Below are 21,451 nucleotides of genomic sequence, written 5' to 3'. Positions count from 1 at the left end.
GGACCTGGAGCAGACCTACCATTTAGGTTGTGTAATACCGCCCTGACTTCGCTGGTGCTGAGCGGTTTGTCAAGCGTCGGATTCGGCTCGCGCTTGTGTGTAGGATGGTCCGTCGGATATACGCTCCCAACCGGATTGTATCTCTTCTCCAACCCATCTGCAATGAAGCCCTCGGTTTCCAACCGCCTCGCTTCATGAAGGACTTTTCAATCGCCTGTTTTTCATTATATATCGAATTCGTGTCATCCACGAAGTGTTTGAGCAAGTTCCATTTTCCTCCCACTCTCATCTCCCCATCCACAAAGTTGTATAGTTCATCCAATTGTCGCTTAGCTAGTACCTGACAATGATCTTCAATAGTCCTGTTCAGTTCTGCGATCTTTTTTCGGAACTTGCGATTGAATTTCTGTCCGTTCCACCTATGAAGGAGTCACGTTTTAGCCTCCAGGAGATGCGCCAACCGGCTATATATCCTGTCGACTTCTAGGTCGGTCTGGACCAACTTGGTGGCCGCCCTGAATATCCTCTTTGAGTTGTTCAATCGATCGGTCCAAATCAGGAGGTGAGTCTTGGGATCGCCTACGCTTTTCCCTATGTTTGCGAAACAGGTCGCAGTCTGTGATGTTAAAAGTATTTTCCTCTCCATAAACATGCTAGTGGCTAAGATATGGTGATCGCTACCAAGGTCCACCAATAAGTTGGACCAGTTCATCGAATCGACATTTTTGACGAATGCGAGATCCGGTATGGAGTCTCTAGAACAGGAATTGCCAATTCTGGTTGGGAAAGCCGGATCAGTGATTAAAGTGATGTTGTGGCCCTGCCACGTTAGTCTAGTGGTTACGGCGCTCGACCGCTGATCCGAAGGTCGCGGGGTTGAATCCCGGCCGCGGCGGCTGCATCTCTGATTGAGGCGAAAATGTTTGAGGCCCGTGTACTTAGATTTAGGTGCACGTTAAAGAACCCCAGATGGTCTAAATTTCCGGAGCCCTCCACTACAGCGTCTCGCATAATCACATCCTGGTTTTGGGACATTAAACCTCAGATATTTTAATTATTATTATTAAAGTGAGGTTGTGGTTGGCTGCACTTTGCCATAGGTCGATGCCTTTGTGGGTATTCTGGGGATATCCCCACGCCCGATGCAGGACATTGAAGTCCCAGGCGACGACTTCAGGGGCGTTCCTTGCTTTTCTAGCTGCCTTTGGAACGATCGCTCCAAATCTCTGCCTAAGATGCAAGGGCGTGCTGTAGATATTGAGTACAAGAACACTGTGCTTCTTTAGATTACCGGGTAAAATTTCTACTAGGGAGCACTCGACTTTCCTTGAGTTATCGTTAATGTGGTGAGAGATGAATGTGTTTCTCTTGGTTACAAAGGTGTTGATGCCCCTTTTCTCTTTATCGTGAATCGTGTACGGTTTGTAACGCGCTAGTGAGAGCGAATCTGCGAGCTTTTCTTGTAGAAGAATGACGTGAGATTTTTCCTGGTGCAAGCAGATGAACTGCTGAAGGACATGCCTCTTGCGCTGGAATCCCCTACAGTTTCACTGCGAAATTCTAATCGCCTTGTGGTTTGCTGCCTTGGTAAGGTATACAGGCTATGAAGAAAAGGCTTCGGGGACGGAGCTACAGAAGATGGACTGCTCCACGAAGTAGTCCGGTTCGGCGCGCGTTTCAAATTTAGTTTTGCTTTGTGAACATTCCGTATCTCCTGTGACAGCCGTCTGATTATTCGAGTGGCCATCACAGGCTTAGACAGCCATTTGAGAGTGAGATTCGTCACAAGCTCTTTTGGCGAGTAGTCGGAAAAGCTGGAGGGTGACGAGCGATCACCTGAAGACGAAGAAGCCATTTTGGCTGTGAGGTGCACGTATATGGTGCGACGTTTTCAGACGCGCAAAAACGCGAAATGAAACTGCATAAAGTATAAAAAACATAAATATCTCATTGGTGCGTGCTGACCCTTTTTCAAACAGCGTTCTGCAGAAAATGAAGTAATGTTTTTTATTCTCACACAGAAAACACGGACGCAATTGTGGGACTATATTACTCAGCTGTAGCACACGCGCACTTCGGCTATGTAGCCTTCCCTTCATTGCCAAGAAAAGTTGTCCGCGAGTATAGCTCGTCGTACAAGATGCCTCGAGATGCAGCCGATGTCTGTTCAGCCGTGGTGGAACCAAGGAGAATAAATAGGATTTGCTGGAGTGGAGGGGGCGCTCGTCGAGTGAAGCCGACCGTCGCCATCTTGCCAGAGGCAGAAAGCGCGCTCCACGCCGTCGCCCGCTGCTGTTTGCGTTCGTTATTTGACGCTGTGGTCATGTAAACACCAACGTTTTGATGATGGTTGCCTGTTTTGTCGCTTATGGATCTGCAAACAGGCTGAAGAAAGTTTGTGGTCTCCCAATCTGCCCGTAAGCGCGCGAAAACGTCTTCGATTGAGGCATTCCGCGCGCGTTACTGGGGGGCTGCTAAGTGACGCGTATGAGCGTGCAACAAATAGCCGTGATATTTTTGACGGGTTTCTTAAAGATCCCACAGTGCGGAGCCTGTAGGAGAGGACCGTTCACCTTGTAAAGTGGAATGCGAAAGACGAAGATCGCCTATATGCACCGTGCACTTCGCGCCTGATTGCTTTGACTGCTTGCTAGAAGCAGTTTTTTTTTTCTGAGACTCGAGCATACATAAATGGGCTGACAGATCCGGCAGGAAGTGCAGTGACAGAAGAACTGAAAAAAGAAAACTGGATTTATTGGCTTTTTGATATGCATACGGCAAACAACGAAAAAATACTTGACGAGGTTGTGGGCCAGGATAAGCTGAAGTACTTCCTGACACAAACTCAGTCAATACGATGCCGTAAACCTCTTTGGGTTAATACGTGGATGAGGCGGACATAACATTGCAACAGCTGCAGCACAGCCTATGGCTGTGTACAAGCGCCTATTGGTTCAGACGGAAGTTATAGTTCAGGAAACTGCTCCCTAGACATTGTCTCCGTCTTGAATGCAGCCACTACTGTTGCCATAGCAGATGCAAAAAGAACGCTCGTTGGCATGCGCAGATCATCAGCCCTGCAGGCTGATACTGACGCGAAAGCCTCTCTGCTTTTGCCGGTTTCGTGGTGCCTGCATGGTACTTCGTGACCGTGGTATACTGTAAATAATAAATAATAATACATAGCAGGCTTCAATGCTCGAAAACTTTGTACAACTACATGTGAGCAGTGCATCACAGCCCTGCACTCAGGTGAGTTGCACATTTAATTAAACGAAAGTGCAGAGGTGGGAGGTGAAGGAACGAAACTGAGAATGGATCAATATTAAGGTGAGACCACCCCTGTCAAGGGCAATTACCTTCAATCACCAGTAGGGCAGCGGTCATCATGTTTTTCACAGTGAGTCTGATTTAGGCGTCGCTACCTATTGCCTGTGCAGGTGAATTCACTTCTATGGATGTCACTTGGCTGCTTACAAGTCGGAAATAAATATTTGGAACCAGAGCTACTTGATTTCATTGCTTTACAAACACCAGCAACTTCATCGGAAGCGCGAAGAAGCATTCGTGCGGCAGCGCTTGGCTCCTTTCTGCCACTGGCAAGATGGCCGCCGCGCGCTCGGCGCGGCTTCACTCTCCCCAATAGGGGCGCATAGGCAGCTTCCACTCCAGCAAGTTCTATGTATCCTCCTTGGGTGGAACTAGTCTTTTTTCTCTTACTAGGCTGTACAGTTTGATCCTTGAGAATACGTGCTTCTCAAGATCGCTCTTCCGGAGACTGATTGGATTGAAACCTTCCCCGAGGTCGTCAAGCGTAGCCTTGATTTCCCCCGATTGTGATGCTGAGTGACTCAATGGCGTCTTTGATATCTGACTTGGCCTTATGGCGGAGCTGCCAGACGCTGAATCTACAATCTTTTTGGTGGGGCGTTCGCTATTTACTTCATCAACGTGGACTTCCATGGAGCCTCGTTCTCTAGATGCTGATGGGGCGCGGAAGGGTTGTACTGGATTATGTTGAGTCGTGTTCCTAAGCTATGCTATCTCGGCTATGAGTTGTTCCTTCTCTCTGTGCAGCAGTGCATTTTCTTTCTCGAGCTGCGCTACCCTACCATTACCATGATCTGGCGGTGTGCCCCCGTTACCTTTTTGGCTTGTACCTTTACTCGATCAGCCCAGTGCGACCAGTGTCTTCCTCTGCCGGTTCCTGGATGCTGACGTTGAGCCTGCGGCACAGGGAACTGGACCAGCGTCTGGACCTAGATCTGCTCCTGGACCGTGATCGCCCTGCCGAACAAGAGCGTCACCCGCGGCCCTTGCGGCCCCGGGAGGAGGAAGCCCTGTCCGGGTTCGAGAAGTTATCTTCCGCCAGCACGCGGTAGCGGCTGCCTCTGGCCTCGCTGCTTCTTGACCTGGATCTCCTGCTGATAGCCGACTTCAGTAGGGGAGGTGCTGCTCTTGTCGAGTGGTGGGCTGGTATTTTTTGTTGCGCCGAGCTCTTCTTTGCCGTACGACCTATGGGACTGAATATCTTGGCTTGCAAGCTTTGCCTGCGGTGAGATGGTTACCCCCGCAAAGAGCGCAATTCGGGGAGCAGGTGTGCAGATCATCCGGGTTGCTGGCGCCACAACCTCGGCATATCCGGCCCTCCTGGAATGGGCAAACGTCGGTTCGGTGGCCTAGTCTCCCGCGTGCATAGCAAATGTCGGTCTGCCTCCGGCACAACTAGTGTGTTCACTAATAAAATTTAGTTGAAGTCAGCGCCTATGTTGTGTCCTCTCATCTGTGCTCGTTCAATTTGCACTGTTCAAACATGTCGATGGTAAATCACCATCTAGCCCAAGCTACCGTTCTATCATTGTTCTATCAAGCTCCGCCGCGACCTCGCGGTTGCGAGCAACACAATGATGATTCGTAATTTTTGCGACCCTCGTTCTTTTAGAAGGACGGATTTACACTTAATGGATTATAGAATGCCACAGACACGCGTTTATGCTGTATCCAGTGAATGCGTTCAATGAGGGTGATATAATGACAAGTGGTGGAGTTTTACGTGCACTAACAGTGATAAGATTATGAAGCACGCGGTATTGCAGGACACCGCAAAGTTCCACCGCCGGCGGTTTTTAACGTGCACCTAAACCTAAATTCACGGGCCTATCTCATTCTAACCTCTATAGAAAATGCCAGCGCCGTGGACGTGCTCGAAACCACGTCCGTCGGGTAAGCATCCGAGCACCATGACCACCCCACCATCTCGCCGACTATCAGTAAGGGCGAAGCCTAATTATGCGTTTATTTATGCATCCTCACCAGTTCATTCAATTTTGTCTTCCAACATTCTTTTCAGAGAGTAATCCTGAGGAACGCACAGACGAAAGCACAAACAGTAAGCCTCACTGCATAATGTGGGAGAAGAAAGGGACAAGTCATGCAACACAGAAATGCTGCGAAAAATTTTTTACCGCAAACTGCGAAGCGAAAAATCGTGATTACAGCTACAGTCCAAACACATGCGGATCTCCGCCCATTGATGACCACTCAGAACTATAGGCACTGTTGCAATGAAAAATTCTTGTTGCATTGAATATTCCAAAATAAAGCATGCTGCAAAGTTCCTTTTGGAAAAGCATGTCGTGGGATTTGGTCAAAACGCAAGGTGGTGGTATGTCCTCTAGTCGTCTTTCATATAATGTAAGCATCACTCAGCCTAATCACGTTTTGCGCAAGTATGAGATCTGTGAAATAAAATGGCGTCCATTTACTTCAATTCGTCGCTCGTTTTTGTTGTGCAGCCTTGTCGTCTGTTCCTTAGGAAATATTCTTACCTAAGTTTTTTGTGTTTTTGTGTGCATATACAGCTCAGTAAATATGACAATATTTGCTTATGACTGTCACTGGCCACCCGTCATCTCGGAGAGTGGGCTGGCGGTGCATTACCACACGACTCAAGACACCTTGTTCCTTCCCAGAAACGGGCTCTCCGTGCCGGTGAGCACCCCATAAAGGGAAGACAATCGTGGGAGCTTAAGTGAACAACGGGGCGACGTCAAAGCTGGCGCAGCCTGCACAATGGGCCGTTGTGGCCTGTTTGGGATGCTACGGCGCCGAGCGGGCTCGTGTGTTTTGACCAGAGCAACTATATGTCGCCGTAAACCCTTTCCTGCCATTCTATGGAGAGGCGGAGGAACTCGCCCGATCTCCAGGACTCCCGAACTGATCCCCACGCGAGTGTCATTAAGCGCGGAAACTTTGCTGCATCAACGAGTGCAACGATCCGTCTGCGCCAGTGTTGTGTTATTATCGGAAGCCTTGGTGAGTGGTGTCATGTATACGATTGGCTACAATCAAGAAGGAGGAGCCTGTCTGGGCTGTTATAACGACGGTGCTGCGTGAGACAAGACGGTGCTGGGTGAGACGAGAGCCATGGGTAACCCATGGCTCTCGGCCATGGGTTAATGGCCGAGCCAGTTCGCTCGTCGCTGAAGTCTTACCTTTTAACTATGTAAATGAGTTCGTAAAAAAATCACAGCATATCTGCGTAGTTAGTGATGACGAGTGGACGAAGCTCCGGGGATCATTAACCGTGAATCCACCCGTAGACTGCCCACTCGATCATGCAAAGACGTGACAACACGTGTGTACAGTATATACAAATATGCTTATTGATCACACTGCGTATATTGTTTTGAGAAGTGAACGGCGTTTCCTTTAATTATGACCGCCTTATGATCGGTGAAATGTGAAGCCAAAAGGTTCTTGTATGAGATCCAACCTAAAATTTGAGAAGATGAGATCAATACAAGTGCCTCTGAAGGAAGTGCGGAGCTGGGCAGCCTTCTTTGTTCCTCTTCCGTTTTCTCTTTCTTTCTTTCTTTCTCTCCTTTTCTCTTTTCGTTATTTTCTCTTTATTTATCTTTATTTCTATTTTTCTTCCTATTTTTTATTTCTTTCTCTCTATTTCTGAGCATGGGGCATCTTTGGGCTAGTTGGTAATCCATTCATGCTACTATATAGCAAACTTCAGAGACGAGGGACGAAAGAACACAACATACGAGCGCTAACTTCCAAGTGAATTTTTTTGTTTGAGACATAATTATAATGATAACCGCGTGCCTGCGCCACCCTACCTTCACAACCGACGACACCCTAAAGTGATAGCAGTAAGCTTACTATGTAAAAGTAATCGGTAACATGCCAAACCAAAACGTTATACATGATTCACCTGGAACTATCAAGTGCAGCCCCTAGAAAGCACAATTCTTTCTTTGACAGGGCAATGGAAGGCATGCTAATACAATGGTGACCATCCTTGACCATTTGTGTTGTTTCTACTATTTCCAGTGTTTTCCGGTCGGCATGAGCGAAGGGCACTGCACGTTGTTCAAATTCTGGCGTACATCCGCATCTTCGGCAACGCGTCGCTATGTGACCCTGCAAACCACCCCGGACATTGCACGCATGCTTTCTGAGGTGGTCGTTCAGGCAGCGCCCGGTCTGTCCCACATATCTGCTGCCGCATGTTAAACAAAATGAATAAACAAAACCTTCTTTAGATTCTGCAAAGCGTACACGATGCTTCGTGGAACACGCGTGCTTGTCTTTCGCCGTTGGGCATGCCACTTTGCATAGACTTGCTAATTTTTTTGGTGCCGACATGACAACCCCAACTTTTGCTTTTTGGCCTACTTTCTTTAAAATATGGGAATTACGATGAAAGTAAGGAATAAAGGCAAACGTTTTCTTCTCGTTTTGCGGAATTACCCCGGTGCATTGCCTAGGCGCTGGGCTTGCTTCTTTTCTTATCTTGCGGTACATGGCTTCTGCCACCGCCGTAGTGATTTCTTGTGGGTATCCAGCAGCAACAAGCCTATTAACTTTCACGCGAACACTTTCTTGTATTAGATGCTCGCAAGATTTATTGCGAGCATCTAGCTTGAGGAAGTGTCTTCATACTTGATAACGTACAACGGAACAATCATTGTTCTAAATGAGAAGTGTTGACTCCATCTCCAAAATGTAACAACACAGAAAATATACTCAGTCAACGTTGTCAAAGTGGACAAGCACTTTGCACCTTTAATGGGAAGAGATACATCAAAGATGGGACTCAGTGTTGAACTGCATGTTATTGTCTGCACTTGGACAGAGCACAGCATCGCTGAAGAGCACTATTGCATGCATATTCCCAGAAGTCCTTAAAGAACATCAAGGAAGCTTTCCAAGCATGATACATTGCAGCGCGTACCCATGTGACACCTCACGGTAAATAGAAGCGAAAAAACACTGTTACTCGGCTTGCAGTTACACCTGAGATGTCAACTACAAGCCAAGTACCACTCAGCATAAAGTCACAGCTACAGATGTCCTACAAGAACTCGAAAAGAAACAAACAATTGCCAATGTGGATCAGGTAACACCACGGGTGAGCTGCGTGGTAATTGATAAAAAGAACTCCTGTGAAGTGGGAATCTGCACCAATCTGAAAACGTTGAACGAAAGAGAGAACACTCCCTGCCACTGCTAGAGAATATCTTACAAGAACTAACGTTTACAATAACTTACAATATCTTACAAGTGTTCTCCAAGCTGGATCTAAAGAATGGATGCTGGCTCTGCATCCTGGATCAAAGTCGAGTCAGCTGACAACATTCCAGAACACGTTTGGATGGTACAGATGGCCTTGGTTACGGTTTGGTTTGGCTGTGAGCAGATTTTTTAGAAGCGATTCCAAATAGTACTTGGTGGCCCCGAAGGCGTCACCTGCCGCAAATGACATACTTGTGTATGGTACTGGAAATAACATGACCCAACAAAATTACAGGAGGTGGAGGTTGAAGAGGCTGCTGAAGAGATGCACAAAGGCATCTGCATCGACAAGCAGATGCTAGAATCACGCACAGGACAATTGATCTTTTTAGGTCACAAGCTCACCATCAAAGGGCTCATTCACCCTGATAAGGCCAGAGGCACCGCTGAAATGTTACCTCCCATGGATGCAAGTGGTGGACACAACTTTGTGGTATAATGAACTACGTTGCCAGATTTTTGCCGGGCACACTGGAATTTCATATAACCAATCAGAAGCCCAATGGCAAAGTATGCTGGGTGGACACGACCAAACGAGCAGGCAGAAGCCTTTGAGGCAGTGAAAGGTCTCGTGACTGCACCACCAGTGCTCTCCATGATGACAAAGAACTCACCATTCAACGTGACACTAGTAAAAAAGGCATTGGGGCAGTACTATTCCAGGAGGGAGCAGCAGTCTCGTATGCCAGTCGCACACTGACATTGACGAAGCCTCGAGCGCCGAAGTGTGGCACAGAGGCATGGGAGTTTGAGCTATCCACTAAGTAATGAGCCTTTGCGCTGGAGCTGTAGCAGTTCGTGTTGTCTGTTCGTTGGCAGAGAAAGGGTGTCCTCACCGTGGTGCAAGGATGAATTGCTGCCTCCAGCTACGTGCCTTCACAACACTGACTGAACACCGCAAGGACTGCAGTCGCCTGGATATATGGCCATCGAGTCCTCCATTGGCCAAAGGTAATGCCACCTGTTCGGGCCCACCGATTGGACCAACATTACTTCGTTTGCCCAAGTTTGTGATTCGCTGAAAATGACGTAATGAGGCGTTATATGCCGGACAACCATGTACAACCATGGAGAGGGCTGCAGCGTACGATTTGCTACCGGCGAAAACTATGAACTTATGCTTTCATTCTGCTAAGTTTTATTCCTGCACAAAATGCAAATAAACCCAAATTTCTCATACTCCCACATCAATCTTTGCCAGCTGTCACACATACGAGCGAGATACAATATGAAATAGAGCCTGTGGCACCAAGTTCATACCACGTCAACATTCATGGCAGGACTTTATGAAGAAACATGCCCAGACGTCAAGCCCAAGACCAAACTCTACAACCACGCAATAGCTAAATACTGGTCCAGATATCGTTGACATCACGTCAGAGCCAGCACCAGACACACTGATTGAGTCTGCGAGCAACTATTCACTAAAGATAGTGGAAGTAATAAGTGATGTACAGTACTCATAAACAACCAGGACAGTGCACACCCTGGTCCGTGAGGAGGAAGCTTATATGACTTCAGTGACTTTATAATGTCATAGACTGAACAGTTCTTCCTTTCCTCAAAGAACAGAGGATGTTGCAATATATGTTTCTAATTTCGCTTTTACATTCAGCATCACCAGGGCAGACTGCCACAATTGTGTCTTGAGTGTTACGGCTTGCTTTCCTACCTGACCCATCCTAGGTTTCCTAGCAGTAAAGACGCAACCAAACATCATAGACAAACCATTTCTGAGGGGGCGTGGCTTCTGTTTGGAAGCAGCTTTTTGAGCAACAAAGAGAGCACTTTGGAGCAGGAAGTTAACGCATCAAGTGAAGATTCATTGCTTTGGAGCAACAACCCATTGCTATCATGCAAACACCAAACTGCGCATGCAGTATCACACAAAAAAACTGTTACTAAAACATATGCATTTATTATTTACTTAATGCACTAACTGAATTTACTAATACACAGTTCATTACACTGCAGGGAACGCAAGATTAGTGATCATAGTATGTAACATTTGCACAGTGAAGTACAATTTATTCACAGCAAAATATCATCAGCCTATAAAATCAAGCGAATTATCACTGCTTAAAAAATATGGCTGTAAGTGGATATTAGGGCAAAATTAACATTAGGTAATGAATGCACAGACGAGCGAATCTTTGGGCAAGTTGGTCGTACATGCTTAAAACTAACAGAGCGGAAACGACAAGGACGTAGGAGAGTAACAGAAGCGCTGTCGTCTGTCGCCTTTGTTACTCTCCTTAGTCCTTGTCATTTCCACTCTGTTAGTCTTAAAGGGCCAGTAAACAGGCTCCGACTTTTTTTTACACCCCCAAACAAGCTCGCCAATTCGTACAGTAGACCGCGGCAATCACATTTTTCGAATATTACCCGCCTCCAGACCTTCCATTTCGAAAAACAATTCCCGCGCATCTTTCCTTCGCCTGACCGATCTCCCTCGTACGCGCAGTGACGCAATCTTGCCCATGGGCCACTTGACGTACCACTGAGCTCCTCGATTGGTCAAAACCAGGTCTCAACAAACAGTTATCAAGTTAACGTCAGTTCCTGTTCCCACCCACCACTACGAAAGAGTGCCTTGTTTCTTGGACCTGCGGTGATGCGGTTTTGGCGACACAGTTGTCGCGCGTATATTCCGTGCACTGCAAAGCACCTGCACACACTTCGCCTTCGACATGAGGCAAAGCGTTGTTCAGTTGTCGGCTGTATATCGAGTGGAGAGAGGGGAATCTCCGGTAGCTCGGACAGGTCGCGCTTGCTCGCGCGGCAAGCAGGGTTCTCCAGGCTTTTCTCGCGCGCCCCTTTGACGTCTTGGAAAGCAAGCACGTATCCCTGCTGCATTGTGAACTGTCACAAAGGTTTAAAAATACAGAAGAGCCGAAAACTGCCCGTTAAGATACGGTGCACCTGTAACAATGTAAACAATAAACAACCAGGAGCCGCAGCAAGTGGAAGTGCATTGCGAATATCGAGCTTGCCAACGACGTCAATTGTCGAAGTCGTGCCATGTTGCCAAACTGGGCGGAGTCATGAGGACGGGCTACGCCTTCCCCTTCCTGTCGTGGAGGCGGGTGGCGAGGCCGCGCGAAAATTTGAAACCTGCTGAAACGGATGTTCTAACCCCTGCAACTTTCTTATTATAGCACGTACTCGCTAAATTCTTGTGGTAGCATGTTCACATGGAAACGTGCGGATATTTCTCTTCATTACAATTTTTGGACCTCCGATTTATTTGCTGGGTATTTTAAGGATAATGAATGCGATCACACTGCATGGAAACCATTACTGAATGAAGTAAGCAAACAATTGTGGAGTCAAACTGCGCCTGAATTATGATGCTTCCCCGCAATCATGCTTTAGAGTGGTTTCAGATTAAACACACATGAAACAGATCGACTGAAACAGAAGCTACATGCTTGCATTACACGAGGCAACTACAACAAACCCTACGATTGGCAAGAATCATGGAAGTGGAACCAAGTGGAACCATGGACCAGAAAAACTGCGGTCTGACAAAGCCCTTACCCCTGGGGAGCATAAAAGGTGATGAAAAAGCTTTGAGTAGAACATGAGATTGTAAGAATGTACAATCACAGTCTGACTCACGATACATCAATAAATGTATATAGACATGTCAGGCTTTCGAACAAAAGAAAGGCGCCCGTTCCTGTTCGAAGCTTCCTCGACAACTGTTTGCAGTACTCAAGTACCTGGTTGCATCACTGACTGATGAAAACGTGATGCAGCAGCTATTCTCTGCACTTACACCTCTGTTGACGACTTACATCGTCAAGAAAGCATTTCATTCTTTCTATAGCTGTATGTAAGTAAATATGGGTAAAAAATTAAACAATTGCAAAAAAGTTCTTAATCTGTTTGTGCCAAAGCCATAATTCATGGCACACAAATGAGACACCAGGCCTGCAGAACACACTGCCTGTAAGTAAGCCTAAACATGAAATTACACCACGAGGAAAAGGCACACTAATCCACACGAACGGTCACTCACAACACACACAGGGGACACCAACGTGAAGGCAGCAGGCCTGCAGAACACACTGTGTTGTCAGTAAGAAAACCTAACCCACAAATTACACCACGAGGAAAGGGCACACTAATCAACACAAGCAATCACTCACAACACACACAGGAGGCACCAACGTAGAGACAGCAGGCCTGCAGAACACACTGTGTTGTCAGTAAGAAAACCTAACCACAAATTACACAATGAGGAAAGGGCACACTTATCCACACGAACGATCACTCACAACATACACAGGGGACGCCAACAAGGAGATACCGAGCCTGCACAACACACTATGCAGCGCACGAATAGCACCCAACAGCTGCAATCCTCTTGCCATTTGTCCGAGGTTTGGGTTCACCTTTGCTTTGACCGTACGGCTGATGTCAGTTTCAACAAACGCACCTACTGATTGTGCGATTCCGTCACTCTAGTGGGTCAAGCGAGAAGAAACCCAACTGAGAGAAAGCTGCTAATGAGATGTCATTCTTTATTCACATGATTTCATGCAGCCAACTGCAGTGTTTATGATCATGGTAGTTATAATAATGGTAGTAATCTTGGGATTATGGTGCTTGAATGCTTACCCAAAGGTGGTGGCGTCCAATCCCGGCCATGGCAGCCGTATATTGATGGACGCGAGGTGCTTGAGGCTCGTATACTTAGATTTAAGTGAGCATTAGGGAGTTTTAGTACTGCGTACGTATTGTACGTCGCGGCGTTGCGTACGCAAGGGCGCCACGTTTTGCGCAGTGCGCATGCGCAGACCGCAGCCCGCACGTATCGCGTTACCTACGCGGCCGCTACGTACGCACGCATGCGATGCGTGCGTGCGTACGTATGAGGTGGTTATGGTGGCTAGAGGGGGAAGTGTCAGCAACGGCGCGCCGGAGACGAAGCATTTTTTCATGACGATGCGACGGCGCGGGAGGCATCTCGGTGCCGACAGCAGCGCCGCCGCATGGGCGCGTCTTCGGGCGCGTCTTTCGGCTCCCAGATTTCATCCGCGCGCTGGCTTAGGTTCGCGGAGGTGTTTGGCACGGACGCGAGGCGCGTTTTCCGTCCACGACTTCTTACGGCGCACACGAACCATACAAACAAATAATTTTTGAGATTAGGCAAACATATAAATGAAGTTGGCCCAAAAAGAGCTTTGGTAATTGCTTCGTGCTGCTGAAGCTTTGTGTGGAGTGTAACGATTGGAAAACTCTGCACCTCGGCTTATGCAGTGGGTGGTCGTTAACTTCTTGGAAAGGTACGCAGTGACGTTGGGGAACAAAGCTGGAACCGAATGTGGTGTTAGGGAAGGGCGACCACGAGGAATTTCCACTGTTTCACCGTTCATCACGTGTGTGTAGCTGCGAAATATAAACCTCTCGTGGAAGTGAAGTTCACAGACAACGCTGTTCTTATCCAGTGGCTTATCAGCTCGTGGAATGGAACGTTCCCATCCATGGCGACCTTCATCATCGGCGGGATAACTGCGATGAGAGACCTTAATTTCTATCTTCTTTCCTGTCTGAGACGTATCCCGTAGTGGATCCATAGGCGAAACAATGTCTCTGCTGTCTCTGTTGCTTTGCCATCACGTAGCGTCAGCACATGCAAACCACAACCTCGCAGGTGAGCCGTCGGCGCGTTGTAGCGGACGCTTTTCGGCTTTCTTGCGAGCATCGGTCGACCACATAAAGTAACTAAGGCACGCGTCCGCTGGTCCGGTGACGGCAACGGATACTTTATCGACGGGACGACACAACTTCACGACAGAAAGCGTTTTGTGTGCTGACGATATCGGCAGCGACACTGGCGTTCGCCGCACAATTGTCTTTTTCGCTCGCGAGAAAACGACATGCGTTTCTCGCTCGCGAACAATGCGGCATACGTTTCTCGGTCGCGAAAAACGCAACATGCGTTTCTCGCTTTAGTAGACGGCGTGCCATACTCGCGTTTGCTGACTAGGAAATTCACGTTTCCCGCGAAGCGCCGTTGGCTACGGGAACGCCTTTTGCCATCAGGCACCAATACGCACAAGCAAAAGCCGAGCAGGCAAAGCAACAGGTCACATAAAACGCGCTTTGCCGGAGAGAATCCACGAGACCAGAGCACGAGACCAACGAGACCACTTCGACAGACCTCGCTCTAGGCATCCTCGGAGACGACGAGCGCGCCACCTGTCGGCGTCATGAAAATGTCCCGCACCGGCTTGCACGGCGCAGCCTGGCCGATGCTGACACCTCCCCCTCTAGCCACCATAAGGTGGTTCAAACACGTTCGCGACAGCGCAAGACTTCGTTTCGCAAAATGGCGGCATCAAAGGCGAGCACCGGTCGGCTGTAACATCGCGTATGACTTGGCACTTCTGCGCAAAGTAAACGCGCACAACCCATTTCAAGATCCCTTGCGGTGGGAAGGCATTGTGAAGAACATGAACTTTGCTCTGGGAAAAGTGTTTAGTGCGCGCGCCTTGCGCGAAAGGCTGGACCGGACCTTCTGTTGGCAAAGTTCATCGCAAACGACCGCGCCAGCCTCACAAAGTGAGTACTCAGGTTTTGATAGCTCCGATGTGCTTCGTATGTCGCATGCGTACTTTTAACGCGAAAGCTTTACCACGGCCGTGGCTTTACTGGCCTAGACGAGCGAGTTTCGCTGTGTATCTCTGCGTTGCGTTGAAGCGAAGAGCGGATACCCCGTGACATGCCGCGGGAAATTTAGTTGTGGCGTTACAATTGTGCGCGAGCCTTCAACGAACGCGTTCGTCGGCTCCTCTGTGTACCTCTGCGAATGCCTTTACTAAACGCAAGGAGCGTTGCAGAAGAGTACGCGAGCGCGAGCGTTTGAAGCGTGTATCCACACGACGGACTTCTCCGCGGAAATCTCTTCCGCGGGCGATCGTTCCGCCGCCCGTCCGGCTGGAAAGCACATCCAGACGACGGACGAAGCGAGTAGACGGACGCGCCGCAGCAGAAAAGCATGGCGGCACCGTCTGAAGCGAGAGCTGCCCGCTTCGAAATTTTAAGCGCTTCATTGCGCATTGCGTGGGCTGTTAGTCCCAAACTGACGATGGTGTCGGCTTTAGGTTTGTGTCCTCAAGCTTCGCCGGCAACGTATTCATGATAATTTGGTACTGTTTCCGAGCGCCGTACTCGTTTTCTGAGAGCTGTAGGCTTAGCGACTGCCTCTATAGGCAAAACATGAGCTCGGTGATCTGCGATAACTACCAAATCTGAGAGGTCATAATAGTGTGCGAATGCTTGCTTGCTCCTTTTTTCTCTAGATGGCGCGTGCAGTGCGAAAGTCTGTGAAAACACATTTATTGCTAGCAAATATATTGAAGGTTTTTATGCTTCCGTCTATGACGCAGAGTTTCTGTTAATTTGAAGATAGATTTCGAAAGAAAGCGACGATTAGCTGCAATGGCTGTTGCATTATCAGAATTAGACGATCACGCGCTCTTCTTTCCTGCACAAAGACCTTGCTGGCAAAAGGAATACATCACTAACAAGCATCTGGGCATGCAACACCAACTGTACCGTGAGCTTTTGGTTAACGACACCGAAAAAATTGGCCGCGTATCTGCGTGCTTCGCTGCAAATGTCGTGTAAAGACGATAGAAGAGGCGCTGTGTGAGATATGGACGCCATCTGGCAATACGTCGGGAAACATGAGTGCTGTGTTGCGTGCTGGTAGTCCCGGCGCAGCAGCAGGCGAAGACCGGCGGTGACCAACGCCACCGGCGGGGACGCCAGCCAGCCCGAACACGCGGTTTGGCGCGAAGCGCTGAAGCAGAAGAAACGTCCGCACTGAACGAGTACTCTCCACACACTCTTTTATTTACACGTCGCCTGGGTAAAACAGGAATGCCAGAGCGGCGCCCACAACCGGCAGCCTGAAGGCCGCCCACAACGCTGCTTTTTCATTTTTAAATATTTTTTTTCACCTTCTTGGCCTTCTCAAAACTAAAGTTTTTCAACACCAACCCATGGCATTCGTACAGTGGAATACAGAACCGAAACCGAAACGCAACAATGAGCTCGTGCGAAGGGCACGGAGGAAGGCAAATTTCAGCGCAGTCGCATTTTCAGCGCAGCTTAAGAAACTAGGGTCCTTAAAATTACGTATGTATGCATTTTCAATTAAAGGAACACGCCACCTAATACTTACTTGGTGATGTTGCACCTCAGATATGCATGATATTTACTTTTTGATCGACAACGTTCACAAGTATGAACAGCCATACCAGTTCAAGACGGCTGGCCCTTGGGCAAGTGGTTCAACTTTGGCCGAGTGGCTGAATCGAGGGACGTGCCGACAAACAGAAAAACAGAAAGACAGACCAAAATTTCTCCGTTTAAGTATCCCAAGAAAGACTATCGTCTTTAAAATACAGGAGGCTGCTGCGAGTGTCAAGAGAGCAGTTTGTTCAGTTGGTGTCGTGCGTGGGTTCTCGCATAGAACGACAGGACACCGTGATGCGGATTCGTCGGCTAAATCTAGGAAACAGAACGAAACAAAAAGAGCAGCGCTTGTTGCCAGACCTATAATCTTACCCTGGGCGTTTCGTTTTTAAGCTTTCGTTTGCATAACCGGGCCTAGCCGAGCTAAGCCGCAGCCATTTTTTACGACCCTTTTACGTGTCTATTTGTACGATTAGGCGGGTTTTCATGTCGAAAGCACTGCCTTCGTGCGAAGCCCGTCGCGGCGATTCGTTTAAAGCACGCGTAGGCAATGCTTGTGCCTCTATCATGTGCTCGCGGGGGCTCCACCATTGGTCAGGCGCTTTGCGCGCGCCGTTCAAAAGGCACGTTTCCAGGCTCGCGTCTCAGGCGCCGCTCCGCTGTTAAGATTGAAATCGTTGCCATGTGAAACAGGCCGTCAGAGCCCTGATCGAAATGGGCGCCGAATATGTAGGTTACCCTGTGTACAGCTGTGCTCTTTGCAGTACAAATGCTGCATAGTTTTATTAAATACACAGAAATAGATGAAGATGTCTACGTATTCGGATCTTCAGGTTATTCATGAATAGCATAAATTGAATTCATACTGATCAACTTCTCGACGTTGCCACGGTCTTTTCAAATTTTAACAGCGGACTGTGTTACTTCCAGGTCGGGTACCGAAGAAGAGTACGAGGAAAAAGAAGGGCTGCTACAGGAGATATGCAGCCTCGCAAAAGACTTCGCCTACAAGGTCAAAAGCCGCAAAGCGCAGTCCTCTGCCGGTCAGAGGGTCAGTGCGGCTTTGACTCGCGACACTGCCGCTGCTACGTTGGTGCCAGCGTCGCAAGTCGCCTTCGGTACGTAATGACACAGGCAACCGGTAGCTATTTTGAGTAACGGGATAAATACCAAAGGATGGCAAATGCAATCGAGAACGACGGAGTTCTTTGGGTTGAAGAAGTGAAGTTCGTAGGCACAATATTTAACCAGCTCGCCCTGGACAGGGAGGTCACTGGAAGGGGCCTTTTGTCCTGATTTGTCTACATATAAAGGGCTGACGATGGTGGTGCTAAATGTCATATGTTCTGGGAAATGTCATTGGGCCGCTTATCTATAACGTCAGTCATTATACATAACGCTGTGTGAGTGAGGGAAAATGTACGTATGCGAAAGGTAACTACGCACACGGGTAGCTCCTGTGCACGCTTTTTGCTACTATCTACTGATAGCATGCTCTCGCAGGTTTTATTAAGTGCTAAGAAGAAATGCAACGTTAGTAAATTATTGCACTTCACGTACACGTCACTGTACAGTAAATGTTGATGAAAAGCAATGCTCCTGAAACTGTATAATTGAAACACCATCTACTGTATCCCACTGCCCAGAGCCACTCAGCGCAGATGCAAGTTGTGACGACGCATCTCAGAGTGCTGCAGACCTACTGGAGAGAATTGTACAGGGCACCGACATAGCCGCAACACCTGGCCCCTCGAACGAAACCACGACCACTGCTAATAACCCGCGGCAAGAGGCATTAACGAATGCGGACGACAGGCCCGATACTGAAGGAGCTGCCCAAGTTGTGCCTAGTAAGTACATAGCTGCATTTTACAACAAAATTCATTGCTTTGCTCATTACTGTGTAATCATTACCATGCAGCGGAAAAAGTGAACACACTCGACTGGTACTCACTCGGCCACTGCAGTGACATATAGCTGGGCTCACTGCAACTCGCACAAGAAATCCCACTGCGCAGGCAGCCCGTGACTTGATGACAAAAAGATCACTCGTGAACGCTTACGTGAACAACAGGGAACGGACTCTGTTATTTCTTTTTGGGACTACCTTACAATCATATCAAGTTCAACACATTCATGTTTCAACCACTCTGACCAATTGACAGCTACTCTGTTTGAAATCGATGGCGCTGAGTGACTAGACTCACGATTTAAGCAACGAACTAGCATTCATAATTCTGTCAGTATCAAAAAGCTTTTGTACACCTAACACAATTTAGTCTCCATTTTATTAGTCACTTATGCTCGTTGCCGCCTGGTTTGAAATAAATAATATTGCCATCTAAATGCAAATAAGTTTTATTTTACAGGAAGACGCAGGGCTGAAGCAGCGACGGCTAGTGCGGACTATGAATTCATCGAGAAGAGGTGGAGACACGAGAGGGCCCTGAAAGAGAAGGAGCACGCGCTTGAGATGGAGCGTTTGGCCGTCGAAAAGCTCCGAATCGAGCGAAAGCAACAACGCTCTGAGCAAAGGCACGCACTGAAACGAGAGAGAACTGAAAGAGAGCTGCAACTGAGAGAGCGGGAAATGTAAATTCGCGAACGCCAGCTGCAAGCACAACTCGACGAAGCGAGCCAAAGAGAGCAGCTGTCGAGATTCCACAAGGCTACTCAAGAGGCGATACTCAAAATTGTAGAAACTATTTGTGAAAAGTTGGCAAAGTAAAAAGCATGTAAATAACATTCGGCTGGATTGACAAGAACGCAGACTAAATAATGTAACAGCGCTTGTGGCTGGGCCGGAAATCCAGCCCGCGACCTCAACCTTAATTTTATTATGGAAAAATTTCAGTGTTGCCGAGAAGACACTTCGAGATTGTGTACCTGAATTATTCCAGCAGAAGAACCGACATTTGGGCGAGTTTGACTGCGTTAAACATGACACGAACACCAGCGTTCGTGTTCCTCCTTCTTTGTGTTTTGTCGTTTGCGCTGAAAATCACTCATCATGTTTAACTGAATTATTACAGTTGTACATTTTTGCAATAATCTGCCTTAAATGTACTTCATGTGCAATACGTCTTTTTTTCCTTTACTCTGTCAGAAATGGCGACACACAGGTTTCTGCCTGATGGCCACACATGCCACCAAACTTTTGACTCTACTATTCACTGGCAAGCGGACCTCGTCATTTTCGCATCACATTTGTTTTTAAATTGTTCGTAAAATTAGAGCTTCATAACATGAAAGCCAGCTGCTTACTTCTTCCTCTTGAGTGTTTAGTTTTTTTTGTTCATGTCAACAATTTATGCTTGACAATAAAGGAAGAGAAACATTTCTTTTATGAGTACACATGGTTTATTGCAGCGTTACAGATATGCGCAAGGCCATGCTTGGCCTGGATTTTGAAACGTTCTTGTGGCAGTGGTCTCGTACCGTTAAACAAATTAGTTGATTGAGGTATATATAGGTCACACTGCACTGCACTTAATGTCTGGCAGGGCTCCAGTAATCTTGCAGGCAGGGTGTCTGCACATCAAAATATGTGGAGACTTGGCTACCATACTACAAGCATGGCAGTTGGTCAGGATAACAGCAACTCTGTACATGTGTGGTACGGCCTGTAGTAGTATCTTTGGGTTTTTTTTTAAAGCCCACAAATGCAAATTCTTAGATAATCTCTCCGAATCCCCACTCAACGGCCTGTCTGACTGCACTCATGGATGAATTGAACTCTTGCTGGGTGGCTGTCAATGCTGCTCCTCCGTAGGGCTTCATAAGCAGTGGGCGGAGAGGATAGGCTGGGTCGCCGTATATAACGAATTCCTTGTCCAGTGCCAATGCTTCCAGCAAAAGGAGCTTGATCTGGGCGAATCCCCCCACATCAAGATCCTGGACCATGTCTGCGCTTGTCTGTTTAAGTGTTCCTTTCATGTCCTCGTGTACGTTGCGCAGCGTTAAATTTACCAATGCTTCCAGCTTTTCATAGAACTGGCTGTCCCGAAGATTGCCTGAAAAGAATGAGTTCCATATAATTAATCATTCTCCAACGCATTCAACACAATTCAACTGCAAGAACAACGAGTACCCGCATACTTGTATGATTGTCATAAAATGACTATATCTGTGTATTAATGAGAACTAACAGACAATAATGCCAATGAAAGTATAGGGGATGTTTTTAGTAATAAATGTAAGGTAATTGTGAAGAAAGAAAAGTGGACGAAAAGATAGCTTGCCGCGGGCAGGGACCGAACCTGCGACCTTCGAATAACGCGTCCGATGCTCTACCAACTGAGCTACCGCGGCGGCCATCCCCCCGTCCACTTTATAGGGTATATGTGTGCATTTAAACGTGGGAGCGTCAGTCAGCGCCGCCAGTAGCCATGACGGCGAGTGTGGAACACTCTTTTTTTGCCTGTTGGCGTCACGTAGCACGTGAACTTATTACGAGCTGGCAGCTGACCAATAATCCCTCGCATACTACCTGAAAGCATCAAGTCTGCCAGAACGAGACCCTCGCTATGAATGAAGGAAAGAAGTGTTAATTTCAAGGGCTCGTTTTCTTTGTTATACACAATATTAATGAGAACTAACAGACAATAATGCCAAGGAAAGTATAGGGGATGTTTTTAGTAATAAATGT

The 21,451-nt window shown here is 47.7% G+C and overlaps 1 protein-coding gene across 1 annotated transcript; it reads left to right on the top strand.

The window, feature by feature from the left end:
- Positions 1-4,211: 4,211 nt before the first annotated feature.
- Positions 4,212-20,075, top strand: LOC119403402 (uncharacterized protein CG45076). The gene is made up of 4 exons (XM_049418311.1): positions 4,212-4,348; positions 17,734-17,921; positions 18,450-18,653; positions 19,173-20,075. Exons 1-4 carry the CDS (start codon positions 4,212-4,214, stop codon positions 19,397-19,399), a joined length of 756 nt encoding a protein of 251 aa, XP_049274268.1. The 3' UTR covers positions 19,400-20,075.
- Positions 20,076-21,451: the final 1,376 nt, after the last annotated feature.

This window comes from Rhipicephalus sanguineus, chromosome 8 (genome assembly GCF_013339695.2).
Source record: "Rhipicephalus sanguineus isolate Rsan-2018 chromosome 8, BIME_Rsan_1.4, whole genome shotgun sequence".
Classification (NCBI taxonomy): domain Eukaryota; kingdom Metazoa; phylum Arthropoda; class Arachnida; order Ixodida; family Ixodidae; genus Rhipicephalus; species Rhipicephalus sanguineus.
This window is presented reverse-complemented; position numbering and strand designations above follow the sequence as displayed.

Bases quoted from the DNA above. Each gene is read 5' to 3' on its own strand.
- LOC119403402 (XM_049418311.1), top strand. From the start codon at position 4,212: ATGCTGACGTTGAGCCTGCGGCACAGGGAACTGGACCAGCGTCTGGAC. The intron at 4,349-17,733 runs GTTCGAGAAGTT...TGTTACTTCCAG, and splicing joins GAGGAGGAAGCCCTGTCCGG to GTCGGGTACCGAAGAAGAGT. The intron at 18,654-19,172 runs GTAAGTACATAG...TTTATTTTACAG, and splicing joins AGCTGCCCAAGTTGTGCCTA to GAAGACGCAGGGCTGAAGCA.